Source organism: Chiloscyllium plagiosum, unplaced genomic scaffold (genome assembly GCF_037043375.1).
Source record: "Chiloscyllium plagiosum isolate Xiang-an unplaced genomic scaffold, Cpla_swu_hap1 HiC_scaffold_50, whole genome shotgun sequence".
Classification (NCBI taxonomy): Eukaryota; Metazoa; Chordata; class Chondrichthyes; order Orectolobiformes; family Hemiscylliidae; genus Chiloscyllium; species Chiloscyllium plagiosum.
Genome location: NW_028270188.1, coordinates 54,254,050 through 54,268,927, shown reverse-complemented (window position 1 = coordinate 54,268,927; position 14,878 = coordinate 54,254,050). Strand labels below are relative to the sequence as shown.

Genomic DNA, 14,878 nt, shown 5'->3' with positions numbered 1-14,878 from the left:
GTGATGATGGGGAGAAAGTGAGGTCTGCAGATGCTGGAGATCAAAGTTGAAACTTTATTGCTGGAACAGCACAGCAGGTCAGGCAGCATCCAGGGAACAGGAGATTCGACGTTTTGGGCACAGGCCCTTCTTCCTGAAGAAGGGCCTGTGCCCGAAACGTCGAATCTCCTGTTCCCTGGATGCTGCCTGACCTGCTGTGCTGTTCCAGCAATAAAGTTTCAACTTGGTGATGATGGGGTTGGTGATGTCGGGGTTGGTGATGTCGGGGTTGGTGGTGTTGGGGTTGGTGATGTCGGGGTTGGTGATGATGGGGTTGGTGGTGTTGGGGATGGTGGTGTTGGGGTTGGTGATGTTGGGGTTGGTGATGAAGGGGTTGGTGATGTTGGGGTTGGTGATGTTGGGGTTGGTGATGTCGGGGTTGGTGGTGTTGGGGTTGGTGATGATGGGGTTGGTGATGTTGGGGTTGGTGATGTTGGGGTTGGTGATGTTGGTTGGTGGTGTTGGGGTTGGTGGTGTTGGGGTTGGTGGTGTTGGGGTTGGTGGTATCGGGGTTGGTGGTGTTAGGGTGGGTGATGTTGGGGTTGGTGGTGTGGGGTTGGTGGTGTCGGGGTTGGTGGTGTTGGGGTTGGAGATGTTGGATGGAAATGTGTTGCTGGAAAAGCGCAACAGGTCAGGCAGCATCTAGGGAACAGGAGAATCGACGTTTCGGGCATTAGCCCTTCTTCAGGAATGAGGAAAGTGTGTCCAACAGGCTAAGATAAAAGGTAGGGAGGAGGGACTTGGGGGAGGGGCGTCAGAAATGTGATAGGTGGAAAAAGGTCAAGGTGAGGGTGATACGACAGATTGGGGTGGGGCGGAGAGGTCGGGAAGAAGATTGCAGGTTAGGGAGGTGGTGCTGAATTCGATGGATTTGACTGAGACAGGCTGGGGGGAGGGGAAATGAGGAAACTGGTGAAATCCGAGTTCATCCCTTGTGGTTGGAGGGTTCCTAGCCGGAAGATGAGGCGTTCTTCCTCCAACCGTCCTTTCGCTGTGGTCTGACGATGGAGGAGTCCAAAGACCTGCATATCCTTGGTGGAGTGGGAGGGGGAATTGAAATGTTGAGCTACAGGGTGGTTGGGTTGGTTGGTCCGGGTGTCCCAGAGGTGTTCTCTGAAACGCTCCGCAAGTAGGCGGCCTGTCTCCCCAATATAGAGGATGTTGGGGTTGGTGATGTTGGGGTTGGTGATGTCGGGGTTGGTGGTGTCGGGATTGGTGGTGTTGGGGTTGGTGATGATGGGGTTGGTGATGTTGGGGTGGGTGATGTTGGGGTTGGTGGTGTTGGGGTTGGTGATGTTGGTGTTGGTGGTGTTGGTGTTGGTGGTGTTGGGGTTGGTGGTGTTGGGGTTGGTGATGTTGGGGTTGGCGGTGTTGGGGTTGGTGATGTTGGGGTTGGTGATGTTGGGGTTGGTGGTGTTGGGGTTGGTGATGTTGGGGTTGGTGATGTTGGGGTTGGTGGTGTTGGGGTTGGTGATGTTGGGGTTGGTGATGTTGTGGTTGGTGATTTTGGGGTTGGTGATGTCGGGGTTAGTGGTGTTGGGGTTGGTGGTGTCGGGGTTGGTGTTGGTGTTGGTGATGTTGGTGTTGGTGGTGTTGGGGTTGGTGGTGTTGGGGATGTCGGGGTTGGTGGTGTTGGGGTTGGTGATGTTGGGGTTGGTGATGTTGGGGTTGGTGGTGTTGGGGTTGGTGGTGTTGGGGTTGGTGGTGTTGGGGTTGGTGGTGTTGGGGTTGGTGATGTCGGGGTTGGTGATGTCGGGGTTGATGATGTTGGGGTTAGTGGTGTTGGGGTTGGTGATGTTGGGGTTGGTGGTGTTGGGGTTGGTGATGTTGGGGTTGGTGGTGTTGGGGTTGGTGATGTTGGGGTTGGTGGTGTTGGGGTTGGTGGTGTTGGGGTTGGTGGTGTTGGGGTTGGTGGTGTTGGGGTTAGTGATGTTGGGGTTGGTGATGTTGGTGTTGGTGATGTTGGGGTTGGTGATGTCGGGGTTGGTGGTGTTGGGGTTGGTGGTGTTGGGGTTGGTGATGTTGGGGTTGGTGGTGTTGGGGTTGGTGATGTTGGGGTTAGTGGTGTTGGGGTTGGTGATGTTGGGGTTGGTGATGTTGGGGTTGGTGATGTCGGGGTTGGTGATGTTGGGGTTGGTGATGTTGGGGTTGGTGATGTTGGGGTTGGTGGTTGGGGTTGGTGGTGTTGCGGTTGGTGATGTTGGGGTTAGTGGTGTTGGGGTTGGTGATGTTGGGGTTAGTGGTGTTGCGGTTGGTGGTGTTGGGGTTAGTGGTGTTGCGGTTGGTGATGTTGGGGTTAGTGGTGTTGGGGTTGGTGATATCGGGGTTGGTGGTGTTGGGGTTGGTGATGTCGGGGTTGGTGGTGTTGGGGTTGGTGATGTTGGGGTTGGTGGTGTTGGGGTTGGTGATGTTGGGGTTGGTGATGTTGGGGTTGGTGATGTCGGGGTTGGTGATATCGGGGTTGGTGTTGCGGTTGGTGATGTTGGAGTTGGTGGTGTTGGGGTTGGTGATGTCGGGGTTAGTGGTGTTGGGGTTGGTGATATCGGGGTTGGTGTTGCGGTTGGTGATGTTGGGGTTGGTGGTGTTGCGGTTGGTGATGTTGGGGTTAGTGGTGTTGGGGTTGGTGATGTTGGGGTTAGTGGTGTTGCGGTTGGTGGTGTTGGGGTTAGTGGTGTTGCGGTTGGTGATGTTGGGGTTAGTGGTGTTGGGGTTGGTGATATCGGGGTTGGTGGTGTTGGGGTTGGTGATGTCGGGGTTGGTGGTGTTGGGGTTGGTGATGTTGGGGTTGGTGGTGTTGGGGTTGGTGATGTTGGGGTTGGTGATGTTGGGGTTGGTGATGTCGGGGTTGGTGATATCGGGGTTGGTGTTGCGGTTGGTGATGTTGGGGTTGGTGGTGTTGGGGTTGGTGATGTTGGTGTTGGTGGTGTTGGTGTTGGTGGTGTTGGGGTTGGTGGTGTTGGGGTTGGTGATGTTGGGGTTGGTGGTGTTGGGGTTGGTGATGTTGGGGTTGGTGATGTTGGGGTTGGTGGTGTTGGGGTTGGTGATGTTGGGGTTGGTGATGTTGGGGTTGGTGGTGTTGGGGTTGGTGATGTTGGGGTTGGTGATGTTGTGGTTGGTGATTTTGGGGTTGGTGATGTCGGGGTTAGTGGTGTTGGGGTTGGTGGTGTCGGGGTTGGTGTTGGTGTTGGTGATGTTGGTGTTGGTGGTGTTGGGGTTGGTGGTGTTGGGGATGTCGGGGTTGGTGGTGTTGGGGTTGGTGATGTTGGGGTTGGTGGTGTTGGGGTTGGTGGTGTTGGGGTTGGTGGTGTTGGGGTTGGTGGTGTTGGGGTTGGTGGTGTTGGGGTTGGTGATGTCGGGGTTGGTGATGTCGGGGTTGGTGATGTTGGGGTTAGTGGTGTTGGGGTTGGTGATGTTGGGGTTGGTGGTGTTGGGGTTGGTGATGTTGGGGTTGGTGGTGTTGGGGTTGGTGATGTTGGGGTTGGTGGTGTTGGGGTTGGTGGTGTTGGGGTTGGTGGTGTTGGGGTTGGTGGTGTTGGGGTTAGTGGTGTTGGGGTTGGTGATGTTGGTGTTGGTGATGTTGGGGTTGGTGATGTCGGGGTTGGTGGTGTTGGGGTTGGTGGTGTTGGGGTTGGTGATGTTGGGGTTGGTGGTGTTGGGGTTGGTGATGTTGGGGTTAGTGGTGTTGGGGTTGGTGATGTTGGGGTTGGTGATGTTGGGGTTGGTGATGTCGGGGTTGGTGATGTTGGGGTTGGTGATGTTGGGGTTGGTGATGTTGGGGTTGGTGGTTGGGGTTGGTGGTGTTGCGGTTGGTGATGTTGGGGTTAGTGGTGTTGGGGTTGGTGATGTTGGGGTTAGTGGTGTTGCGGTTGGTGGTGTTGGGGTTAGTGGTGTTGCGGTTGGTGATGTTGGGGTTAGTGGTGTTGGGGTTGGTGATATCGGGGTTGGTGGTGTTGGGGTTGGTGATGTCGGGGTTGGTGGTGTTGGGGTTGGTGATGTTGGGGTTGGTGGTGTTGGGGTTGGTGATGTTGGGGTTGGTGATGTTGGGGTTGGTGATGTCGGGGTTGGTGATATCGGGGTTGGTGTTGCGGTTGGTGATGTTGGAGTTGGTGGTGTTGGGGTTGGTGATGTCGGGGTTAGTGGTGTTGGGGTTGGTGATATCGGGGTTGGTGTTGCGGTTGGTGATGTTGGGGTTGGTGGTGTTGCGGTTGGTGATGTTGGGGTTAGTGGTGTTGGGGTTGGTGATGTTGGGGTTAGTGGTGTTGCGGTTGGTGGTGTTGGGGTTAGTGGTGTTGCGGTTGGTGATGTTGGGGTTAGTGGTGTTGGGGTTGGTGATATCGGGGTTGGTGGTGTTGGGGTTGGTGATGTCGGGGTTGGTGGTGTTGGGGTTGGTGATGTTGGGGTTGGTGGTGTTGGGGTTGGTGATGTTGGGGTTGGTGATGTTGGGGTTGGTGATGTCGGGGTTGGTGATATCGGGGTTGGTGTTGCGGTTGGTGATGTTGGAGTTGGTGGTGTTGCGGTTGGTGATGTTGGGGTTAGTGGTGTTGCGGTTGGTGATGTTGGAGTTAGTGGTGTTGGGGTTGGTGATATCGGGGTTGGTGTTGCGGTTGGTGATGTTGGAGTTGGTGATGTTGGGGTTGGTGATGTTGGGATTGGTGATGTTGGGGTTGGTGATGTTGGAGTTGGTGATGTTGGGGTTGGTGATGTCGGGGTTAGTTTTGTTGGGGTTGGTGATATCGGGGTTAGTGGTGTTGCGGTTGGTGATGTTGGGGTTAGTGGTGTTGCGGTTGGTGATGTTGGGGTTAGTGGTGTTGGGGTTGGTGATATCGGGGTTGGTGGTGTTGGGGTTGGTGATATCGGGGTTGGTGGTGTTGGGGTTGGTGATGTCGGGGTTGGTGGTGTTGGGGTTGGTGATGTTGGGGTTGGTGGTGTTGGGGTTGGTGGTGTTGGGGTCTGGTCTGGGGTCCATTGTGGCTTCCAGTAACAGTCATGGGGATGTCTGTGTGTCCTGAGTCATGGCGCTAAACTCGATATCTCTCCACCCCCCCAGGTAATTGGCACCGCTGTTTTGTTGATTTGCGTCTTGAGTGTCGGCGACGCCAAAAATGCTGGTGCCCCGGCTTTCCTCCAGCCGTTGCTGATCTCGGTCTCGGTACTCGTCATCGGTGCTGCTATGGGTGCCAACACCGGCTATGCCATCAACCCAGCGAGAGACCTTGGACCCAGACTCTTCACATTCGTGGCTGGCTGGGGGACTGAAGTTTTCAAGTATGACCCAGACCTCGCTCACCCGGCACCCAGCAATGTCCCCGCGCAGGCCAACAGTGGGGAGCTACGGAATCAAGCACCGATGCAATTGGCACAAAACTGACACACATTCAGCTGGATGGCACGGTGGCTCAGTGGTTAGCACTGCTGCCTCACAGCACCAGGGTCCCAGCTTCAATTCACAGCCTCGGGCAACTGTCTGTGTGGAGTTTACACATTCTTCCAGTGTCTGTGCAGGTTTCCTCCAGGTGCTCTGGTTTCCTCCCGCAGGTTAGGGTGGTTTGGCCATGCTAAATTGTCCCATAGTGCCTAGGGATGTGCAGGTTAGGGTGGATTGGCCATGCTAAATTGTCCCATAGTGCCCAGGGATGTGCAGGTTAGGGTGGATTGGCCATGCTAAATTGTCCCATAGTGCCTAGGGATGTGCAGGTTAGGGTGGATTAGCCATGCTAAATTGTCCCATAGTGCCCAGGGATGTGCAGGTTAGGGTGGATTGGCCATGCTAAATTGTCCCATAGTGCCTAGGGATGTGCAGGTTAGGGTGGATTGGCCATGCTAAATTGTCCCATCGTGCCCAGGGATGTGCAGGTTAGGGTGGATTGGCCGTGCTAAATTGTCCCATAGTGCCCAGGGATGTGCAGGTTAGGGTGGATTGGCCATGCTAAATTGTCCCATCGTGCCCAGGGATGTGCAGGTTAGGGTGGATTGGTCATGCTAAATTGTCCCATAGTGCCCAGGGATGTGCAGGTTAGGGTGGATCGGCCATGCTAAATTTTCCCATAGTGCCCAGGGATGTGCGGATAAGGGTGGATTGGCCAGCTAAATTGTCCCATAGTGCCCAGGGATGTGCAGGTTAGGGTGGATTGACCATGCTAAATTGTCCCATAGTGCCCAGGGATGTGCAAATTAGGGTGGATTGGCCATGCTAAATTGTCCCGTAGTGCCCAGGGATGTGCAGATTAGGGTGGATTGGCCATGCTACATTGTCCCATAGTGCCCAGGGATGTGCAAATTAGGGTGGATTGGCCATGCTAAATTGTCCCATAGTGCCCAGGGATGTGCAGGTTAGGGTGGATTGGCCGTGCTAAATTGTCCCATAGTGCCCAGGGATGTGCAGGTTAGGGTGGATTGGCCATGCTAAATTGTCCCATAGTGCCCAGGGATGTGCAGGTTAGGGTGGATTGGCCATGCTAAATTGTCCCATAGTGCCCAGGGATGTGCAGGTTAGGGTGGATTGGCCATGCTAAATTGTCCCATAGTGCCCAGGGATGTGCAGTTTAGGGTGGATTGGCCATGCTAAATTGTCCCATAGTGTCCAGGGATGTGCGGATTAGGGTGGATTGGCCATGCTAAATTGTCCCATAGTGCCCAGGGATGTGCAGGTTAGGGTGGATTGGCCATGCTAAATTGTCCCGTAGTGCCCAGGGATGTGCAGGTTAGGATGGATTGGCCATGCTAAATTGTCCCGTAGTGCCCCAGAGATGTGCAGGTTAGGGTGGATTGGCCATGCTAAATTGTCCCATAGTGTCCAGGGATGTGCAGGTTAGGGTGGATTGGCCATGCTAAATTGTCCTGTAGTGCCCAGGTTAGGGTGGATTGGCCACGCTAAATTGTCCCATAATGCCCAGGGATGTGCAGGTTAGGGTGGATTGGCCATGCTAAATTGTCCCATAGTGCCCAGGGATGTGCAGGTTAGGGTGGATTGGCCATGCCAAATTGTCCAATAGTGCCCAGGGATGTGCAGGTTAGGGTGGATTGGCCATGCTAAATTGTCCCATAATGCCCAGGGATGTGCAGGTTAGGGTGGATTGGCCATGCCAAATTGTCCAATAGTGCCCAGGGATGTGCAGGTTAGGGTGGATTGGCCATGCCAAATTGTCCAATAGTGCCCAGGGATGTGCGGATTAGGGTGGATTGGCCATGCTAAATTGTCCCATAGTGCCCCAGGGATGTGCGGGTTAGGGTGGATTGGCCATGCCAAATTGTCCAATAGTGCCCAGGGATGTGCGGATTAGGGTGGATTGGCCATGCTAAATTGTCCCGTAGTGCCCAGGGATGTGCAGGTTAGGGTGGATTGGCCATGCTAAATTGTCCCATAGTGCCCAGGGATGTGCAGGTTAGGGTGGATTGGCCATGCTAAATTGTCCCATAGTGCCCAGGGATGTGCAGGTTAGGGTGGATTGGCCATGCTAAATTGTCCCATAGTGCCCAGGGATGTGCAGGTTAGGGTGGATTGGCCGTGCTAAATTGTCCTGTAGTGCCCAGGGATGTGCAGGTTAGGGTGGATTGGCCATGCTAAATTGTCCCATAGTGCCCAGGGATGTGCAGGTTAGGGTGGATTGGCCATGCTAAATTGCCCCATAGTGTCCAGGGATGTGCAGGTTAGGGTGGATTGGCCATGCTAAATTGTCCTGTAGTATTAGGTGCATTCATCAGAGGAAAATGGGTCTGGGTGGGTTCCTTTTTGGAGTGGACTGTTTGTTTCCACACTGTAGGGAATCGAATCACGGAATGACAAATCTGCCGAAAAGCCACTTAGATTTAACGTTCAATTTACTTGTAGTGATTTGGATAGACAGCACGGACAGAATTTCCATTACCTGCACAATTTAACAATGTTCACCTACAATCCTCAAAAGTTTGCAAGTTTTTTTTTTCGCCTGGGGAGGCACAGAATGATGTAGAATTTACTTTAGATTTGGATGTGGGAGATAGAATTGAGGTAACTTGCCAGATTTAATATGACATGGTTATAACCATCAGGCGGTTTGCATGTATTTATCTCAGGATGTACCAAGTTACATAGAATCTGCATGCACATCATCCACTCACAATCTCAGGGAACCTCCTCCCATTTCCCGTTGGGAGGCATGGAATTGTGCAGAATTCGCGTGGGATTTTGCAGAATTCCACACAACCTGCATAATTGGACACTTTGAGTTGCGACCGCAGGAACGGGGTTGGGGAGGTGGGGGGGAGTGGGATTTGTATCCATTTTGCTTCAGAGGTGCAGAGAATTTGTACAGTCAGTGTGTACTTGAGGAACCAAACGTACCTAACAGGAGGGAATTTGGATAAGGGTGCTCGGAATTGCGCAGGAGTAACATACAGTTCGCATCAGAAGCAGATACCGTTTCCGTAATTTGCAAGAATTAACTTACAATTGCAGTGTATTTGCCTGGGCAGGACCCACTGGGTTTGATTCGATTCCCTACAGTATGGAAACAGGCCCTTCGGCCCAACAAGTCCACACCGACCCGCCGAGGAGTAACCCACCCAGACCTATTCCCCTACATTTACTAATTCACCTAACACTATGGGACAATTTAGCATGGCCAATCCACCCTAACCTGCACATCCCTGGGCACTACGGGACAATTTAGCATGGCCAATCCACCCTAACCTGCACATCCCTGGGCACTATGGGACAATTTAGCATGGCCAATCCACCCTAACCTGCACATCCCTGGGCACTATGGGACAATTTAGCATGGCCAATCCACCCTAACCTGCACATCCCTGGACACTACGGGACAATTTAACATGGCCGATCCACCCTAACCTGCACATCCCTGGGCACTATGGGACAATTTAGCATGGCCAATCCACCCTAACCTGCACATCCCTGGACACTATGGGACAATTTAGCATGGCCAATCCACCCTAACCTGCACATCCCTGGGCACTATGGGACAATTTAGCATGGCCAATCCACCCTAACCTGCACATCCCTGGGCACTATGGGACAATTTGGCATGGCCAATCCACCCTAACCTGCACATCCCTGGACACTATGGGACAATTTAGCATGGCCAATCCACCCTAACCTGCACATCCCTGGACACTATGGGACAATTTAGCATGGCCAATCCACCCAAACCTGCACATCCCTGGGCACTATGGGACAATTTAGCATGGCCAGTTCACCCTAACCTGCACATCCCTGGGCACTATGGGACAATTTAGCACGGCCAATCCACCCAAACCTGCACATCCCTGGGCACTATGGGACAATTTAGCATGGCCAATCCACCCTAACCTGCACATCCCTGGGCACTATGGGACAATTTGGCATGGCCAATCCACCCTAACCTGCACATCCCTGGGCACTACAGGACAATTTCCCATGGCCAATCCACCCAAACCTGCACATCCCTGGGCACTATGGGACAATTTAGCATGGCCAATCCACCCTAACCTGCACATCCCTGGGCACTACGGGACAATTTAGCATGGCCAGTTCACCCTAACCTGCACATCCCTGGACACTATGGGACAATTTAGCATGGCCAATCCACCCTAACCTGCACATCCCTGGGCACTATGGGACAATTTAGCATGGCCAATCCACCCTAACCTGCACATCCCTGGGCACTATGGGACAATTTAGCACGGCCAATCCACCCTAACCTGCACATCCCTGGGCATTATGGGACAATTTAGCATGGCCAATCCACCCTAACCTGCACATCCCTGGGCACTATGGGACAATTTAGCACGGCCAATCCACCCTAACCTGCACATCCCTGGGCACTACGGGACAATTTAGCATGGCCAATCCACCCTAACCTGCACATCCCTGGGCACTATGGGACAATTTAGCATGGCCAATCCACCCTAACCTGCACATCCCTGGGCACTACAGGACAATTTAGCACGGCCAATCCACCCTAACCTGCACATCCCTGGGCACTATGGGACAATTTAGAATGGCCAATCCACCCTAACCTGCACATCTTTGGATTGTGGGAGAAAACTGGAGCACCCGGTGGAAACCCACACAGACACGGGGGTTGGGGGGGGGGGGGGGGTGTAGAGAATGTGCAAACCCCACACAGACAGTCGCTCCAAGGGGGAAAATCGAACCCGGGTGCCTGGCGCCGTGAGGCTGCAGTGCTAACCATTGAGCCACCATGCCGCCCATAAACAGACTTACAGATTGACGTCACATAGCCATTTATAGAGTCATAGAGATGTACTGCTCGGAAACAGACCCTTCGGTCCAACCCGACAATGCTGACCAGATATCCCAACCCAATCGAGTCCCACCTGCCAGCACCCGGCCCATATCCCTCCAAACCCTTCCTATTCATATACCCATCCAAATGCCTCTTAAATGTTGTGATTGTACCAGCCTCCACCACTTCCTCTGACAGCTCATTCCAAACCCATACCATCCTCTGTATGAAAAAGTTGCCCCTTAGGTCTCTTTTATATCTTTCCCCTCTCACCCTAAACCTATGACCCTCTAGTTCTGGACTCCCCCACCCCAGGGAAAAGACTTTGCCTATTTACCCTATCCATGCCCCTCATAATTTTATAAACCTCTATAAGGTCACCCCTCAGCCTCTGACCTTCCAGGGAAACAGCCCCAGCATGTTCAGCCTCTCCCTGTAGCTCAAATCCTCCAACCCTGGCAACAGCCTTGTAAATCTTTTCTGAACCCTTTCAAGTTTCACAACATCCTTCCTATAGCAGGGAGACCAGAATTGCACACAATATTCCAACAGTGGCCTAACCAGTGTCCTGTACAGCCGCAACATGACCTCCCAACTCCTGTACTCAATACTCTGACCAATAAAGGAAAGCATACCAAACGCCGCCTTCACTATCCTATCTACCTGCGACTCCACTTTCAAGGAGCTATGAACCTGCACTCCAAGGTCTCTTTGTTCAGCAACACTCCCTCGGACCTTACCATTAAGTGTATAAGTCCTGCTAAGATTTGCTTTCCCAAAATGCAGCACCTCACATTTATCTGAATTAAACTCCATCTGCCACTCCTCAGCCCATTGGCCCATCTGGTCCAGATCCTGTGGTAGCCTGGGATCCACCAATAATCAGAGCTCCCTTTGCATATCTCCTGCTCAGAAAGAGCGTTGAATCTGCCCATAATTCACGTAAGCGGCTGACATCTGCATATAGTCTGCCTCGGAGGAGGAAATCAAATTGACATGACATACGGGTTGAGTTGGCGATTTTAAAACAGGAACTCTGGGAACGTTAACAGAACCCGCGCGAGCAGCCACACAGACTCCAACAACAGCATTTATACAAACAGTTCAGGGGGGGAAATACAAAAAGTATTGGTTTGAAGGCAGCACTGCGTTCAATTCTGGGCGCCACATTAACAGGGAGGTTGTGGAGAGGGTGCAGAACAGGGTTTACCAGGGAGCTACCTGGATTAAGGGGGCGTGAGCTACAAGGAGAAGCTAGAAAATCCCGGATTGCTTTCTCTGGGAGTCTGAGGGGAGACTCGATAGAAGGCTGTAAGATGCACAGGTAGGGGTGACTGTTAGAATACATTTCCCAGAGCTGAAATATCTAATACCAGGAGTATGCATTTAAGCTGAGAGGGGGAAAGTTCCAAGGAGATGTGAGGGGCAAAGGAATCTGCCATTCTTACCTGGTCTGGCCAACTTGTCACTCCAGACCCACAGCGATGTGGTTGACTCTTAACAGCACCCGCTCCCTCAGCACTGACCCTCTGACAGTGCCCGCCCCCTCAGCACTGACCCTCGACAGCACCCATACTGTTGGAGGCTCACTGCTGAGTGAGTAGGGCACTGTTGGAGGGCAAGCGCTGAGGGAGTGGGCACTATCAGAGGGTCAGTGCTGAGGGAGAGGGTGCTATCAGAGGGTCAGTGCTGAGAGAGAGGGTGCTATCAGAGGGTCAGTGCTGAGAGACTGGGTGCTGTCGGAGAGTCAGCCCTGAGGGAGCGGGCAATGTCAGAGGATCAGTGCTGAGGGAGAGGGTGCTATCAGAGTGTCAGTGTGGAGGGAGCGGGCCCTGTGGGAGGGCCAGAGCTGAGGGAGTGCCGCACTGTCAGAGGGTCAGCGCTGAGGGAGCGGGCACTGTTGGAGGGTCAGTGCTGAGGGAGCGGGCGCTGTCGGAGGGTCAGTGCTGAGGGAGTGGGCACTGTCGGAGGGTCAGTGCTGAGGGAGCGGGTGCTGTCGGAGAGTCAGCGCTGAGGGAGCGGGCACTGTCGGAGGGTCAGCGCTGAGGGAGTGGGCACTGTCGGAGGGTCAGCACTGAGGGAGCAGGCACTGTTGGAGGGTCAGCATTGAGGGAGTGGGCCCCGTCCTGTAGGTTTGAAATCCAACCCCTGATCGTTGTGTCTCTGACTGAATCGTTGAAGGTGGCACGAAAATAGGAGGAACAGGAACACTGGTTTGGGAAGGAGAAGGTGGGGGCAGGGAAAATGGCGCCAACTGGGACCAGGCTAACCCTCTGTCTGTGCCCACAGAGCCGGGAACGGCTGGTGGTGGATCCCTATCGTCGCGCCCCTGATTGGCGGCGTAATAGGCAGCCTGGCCTACACGCTCCTCATCGAACTGCACCACGCGGAACCCGTGTCGGCCAAAGAGGAGGTGAAGGACGTCAAGGCCGAACCTCAAGCTGAAACAGAGGAGGCCGGGGAGGAGCCTGTTTAGGAGTCTCGCCGGCAGTAGGCCCCGCCAACCTGTACCGGGGATTTTCTTTTCGAAGGCCCGTAGAGTTTTCTCAACTCTCCCAGGTGACCGAGGCCTACCCCGTCAGGCTCAAGATGTCACCGGTGTTTATTTGACCGCGGGGCCTCCGAGCGAGCGTCAATGACAAACCTGCACCTTTAGCTATCTCCACAAAACCGAAAACGAACATTGATTCAGGGATCCAAGGACACCCTCCAAATCCCCTTCCCCCACTACCACCCCCCATCACCCCCACCCCTTTCAACCGGCGCCAAGGGCAACCCAGCTCGGGCCTAACGAGGCGACAAAAGCCTGTTGGGGGTAGAGGGTGAAATGTCAAGCTTCCGGCCTCCATTTCGTGTAATGCCAGCCCCTAAGGGGGGGGACCATACCGGGGTGAGGAGTGGGGGGGTACAGGGTCCCCATGCTGCTCTCGCTCCTTCCAACCCTCTCTGAGGCCACCACTGAACCTGGAAGCAGTGCCAATGAGCGGAAGGAGGGGCAGGAAAAACGGTGGGGAGGAAGAGGAACTCCACAGGCCTCGAATGGATCCTGGAGTAGATTTGGGGGTTGGAGCGGGAAGCGGGGGAATTTGGAGGCTGACGTGGGGTGTTCTGGTGAGGGAGGGGGGGTCTTAACTGAGGGAGGGCACAGTCCTCAACACGCAAAGGTTCCGATGTTGCGATATTTGAAGGAACATGTTGATTTTTGGTGCACATTTTGAGGGCAATCCACTCTCTGAAGAATGATTGAATTTAAAATATTTTATCGCTTTTCGATTCAATAAAATATTTAAGTAAAACATGCCCCTGACCTTTCCCTGAGTCGCCCAGGCTTTGACTGAAGTTGCATTGCCATAGCGCCTCGGTTCGATCCACACCGTTTGGTCATTTCTTTCTCAAATTGCGATATTGTGACGGTTTCCGCACAGCAAGGTTCCACAAACAGAAAATATTTTTGGCTGTTCACTCAGCGCTGACCCTCCAACAGTGCCCACTCCCTCAGCGCTGACCCTCTCACAACGCCCACTCCCACAGCACTGACCCTCCGACAGTGCCCACTCCCTCAGCGCTGACCCTCTCACAACGCCCACTCCCACAGCACTGACCCTCCGACAGTGCCCACTCCCTCAGCGCTGACCCTCTCACAACGCCCACTCCCTCAGCACTGACCCTCTTAAAGCGCCCACTCCCTCAGTACTGACCCTCCGACAGCGCCCTCTCCCTCAGCGCTGACCCTCCCACAACGCCCACTCCCTCAGCACTGACCCTCCGACAGCGCCTGCTCCCTCAGCACTGACCCTCCCACAGCACCCGCCCCCTCAGTGCTGACCCTCCGACAGCGCCCGCCCCCTCAGTGCTGACCCTCCCACAGCACCCACTCCCACAGTGCTGACCCTCCCACAGCACCCGCTCCCTCAGCACTGACCCTCCGACAGCGCCCGCCCCCTCAGCGCTGACCCTCCCACAGCGCCCGCTCCCTCAGCACTGACCCTCCGACAGAGCCTGCCCCCTCAGCGCTGACCCTCCGACAGTGCCCGCTCCCTCAGCGCCCGCTCCCTCAGCGCTGACCCTCCCACAGCGCCCGCTCCCTCAGCGCTGACCATTCGACAACACCCTCTGACTCTGCACTGACCCTCCGACAGTGCCCGCTCCCTCAGCGCTGACCCTCCCACAGCGCCCGCTCCCTCAGCGCTGACCCTCCCACAGTGCTGACCCTCCCACAGCGCCCGCTCCCTCAGCGCTGACCCTCCGACAGCGCCCAATCCCTCAGCGCTGACCCTCCGACAGTGCCCGCTCCCTCAGCGCTGACCCTACACAACGCCCACTCCCTCGATGCTGACCCTCTGACAGCACCCGCTCCCTCAGCGCTGACCCTACACAACGCCCACTCCCTCGATGCTGACCCTCTGACAGCGCCCGCTCCTTCAGCGCTGACCCTACACAATGCCCACTCCCTCGATGCTGACCCTCCCACAGCACCCACTCCCTCAGCGCTGACCCTCCCACAGCGCCCGCTCCCTCAGCGCTGACCCTCCCACAGCACCCACTCCCTCAGCACTGACCCTCCCACAGCGCCCACTCCCTCAGCACTGACCCTCTGACAGCGCCCACTCCCTCAG

General features: G+C 54.8%; 1 protein-coding gene across 1 annotated transcript in view; it reads left to right on the top strand.

The window, feature by feature from the left end:
* Positions 1 to 13,351, top strand: part of LOC148135313 (aquaporin-10-like) — a 31,369-nt gene extending 18,018 nt beyond the window's left edge. Inside the window, exons 6-7 of the mRNA XM_087984975.1 lie at positions 5,087 to 5,304; positions 12,552 to 13,351. Of these exons, the coding sequence (XP_087841101.1) occupies positions 5,087 to 5,304; positions 12,552 to 12,738 (405 nt within the window). The 3' untranslated portion in view covers positions 12,739 to 13,351. The remainder of the gene's footprint in view (positions 1 to 5,086; positions 5,305 to 12,551) is intronic.
* Positions 13,352 to 14,878: the final 1,527 nt, after the last annotated feature.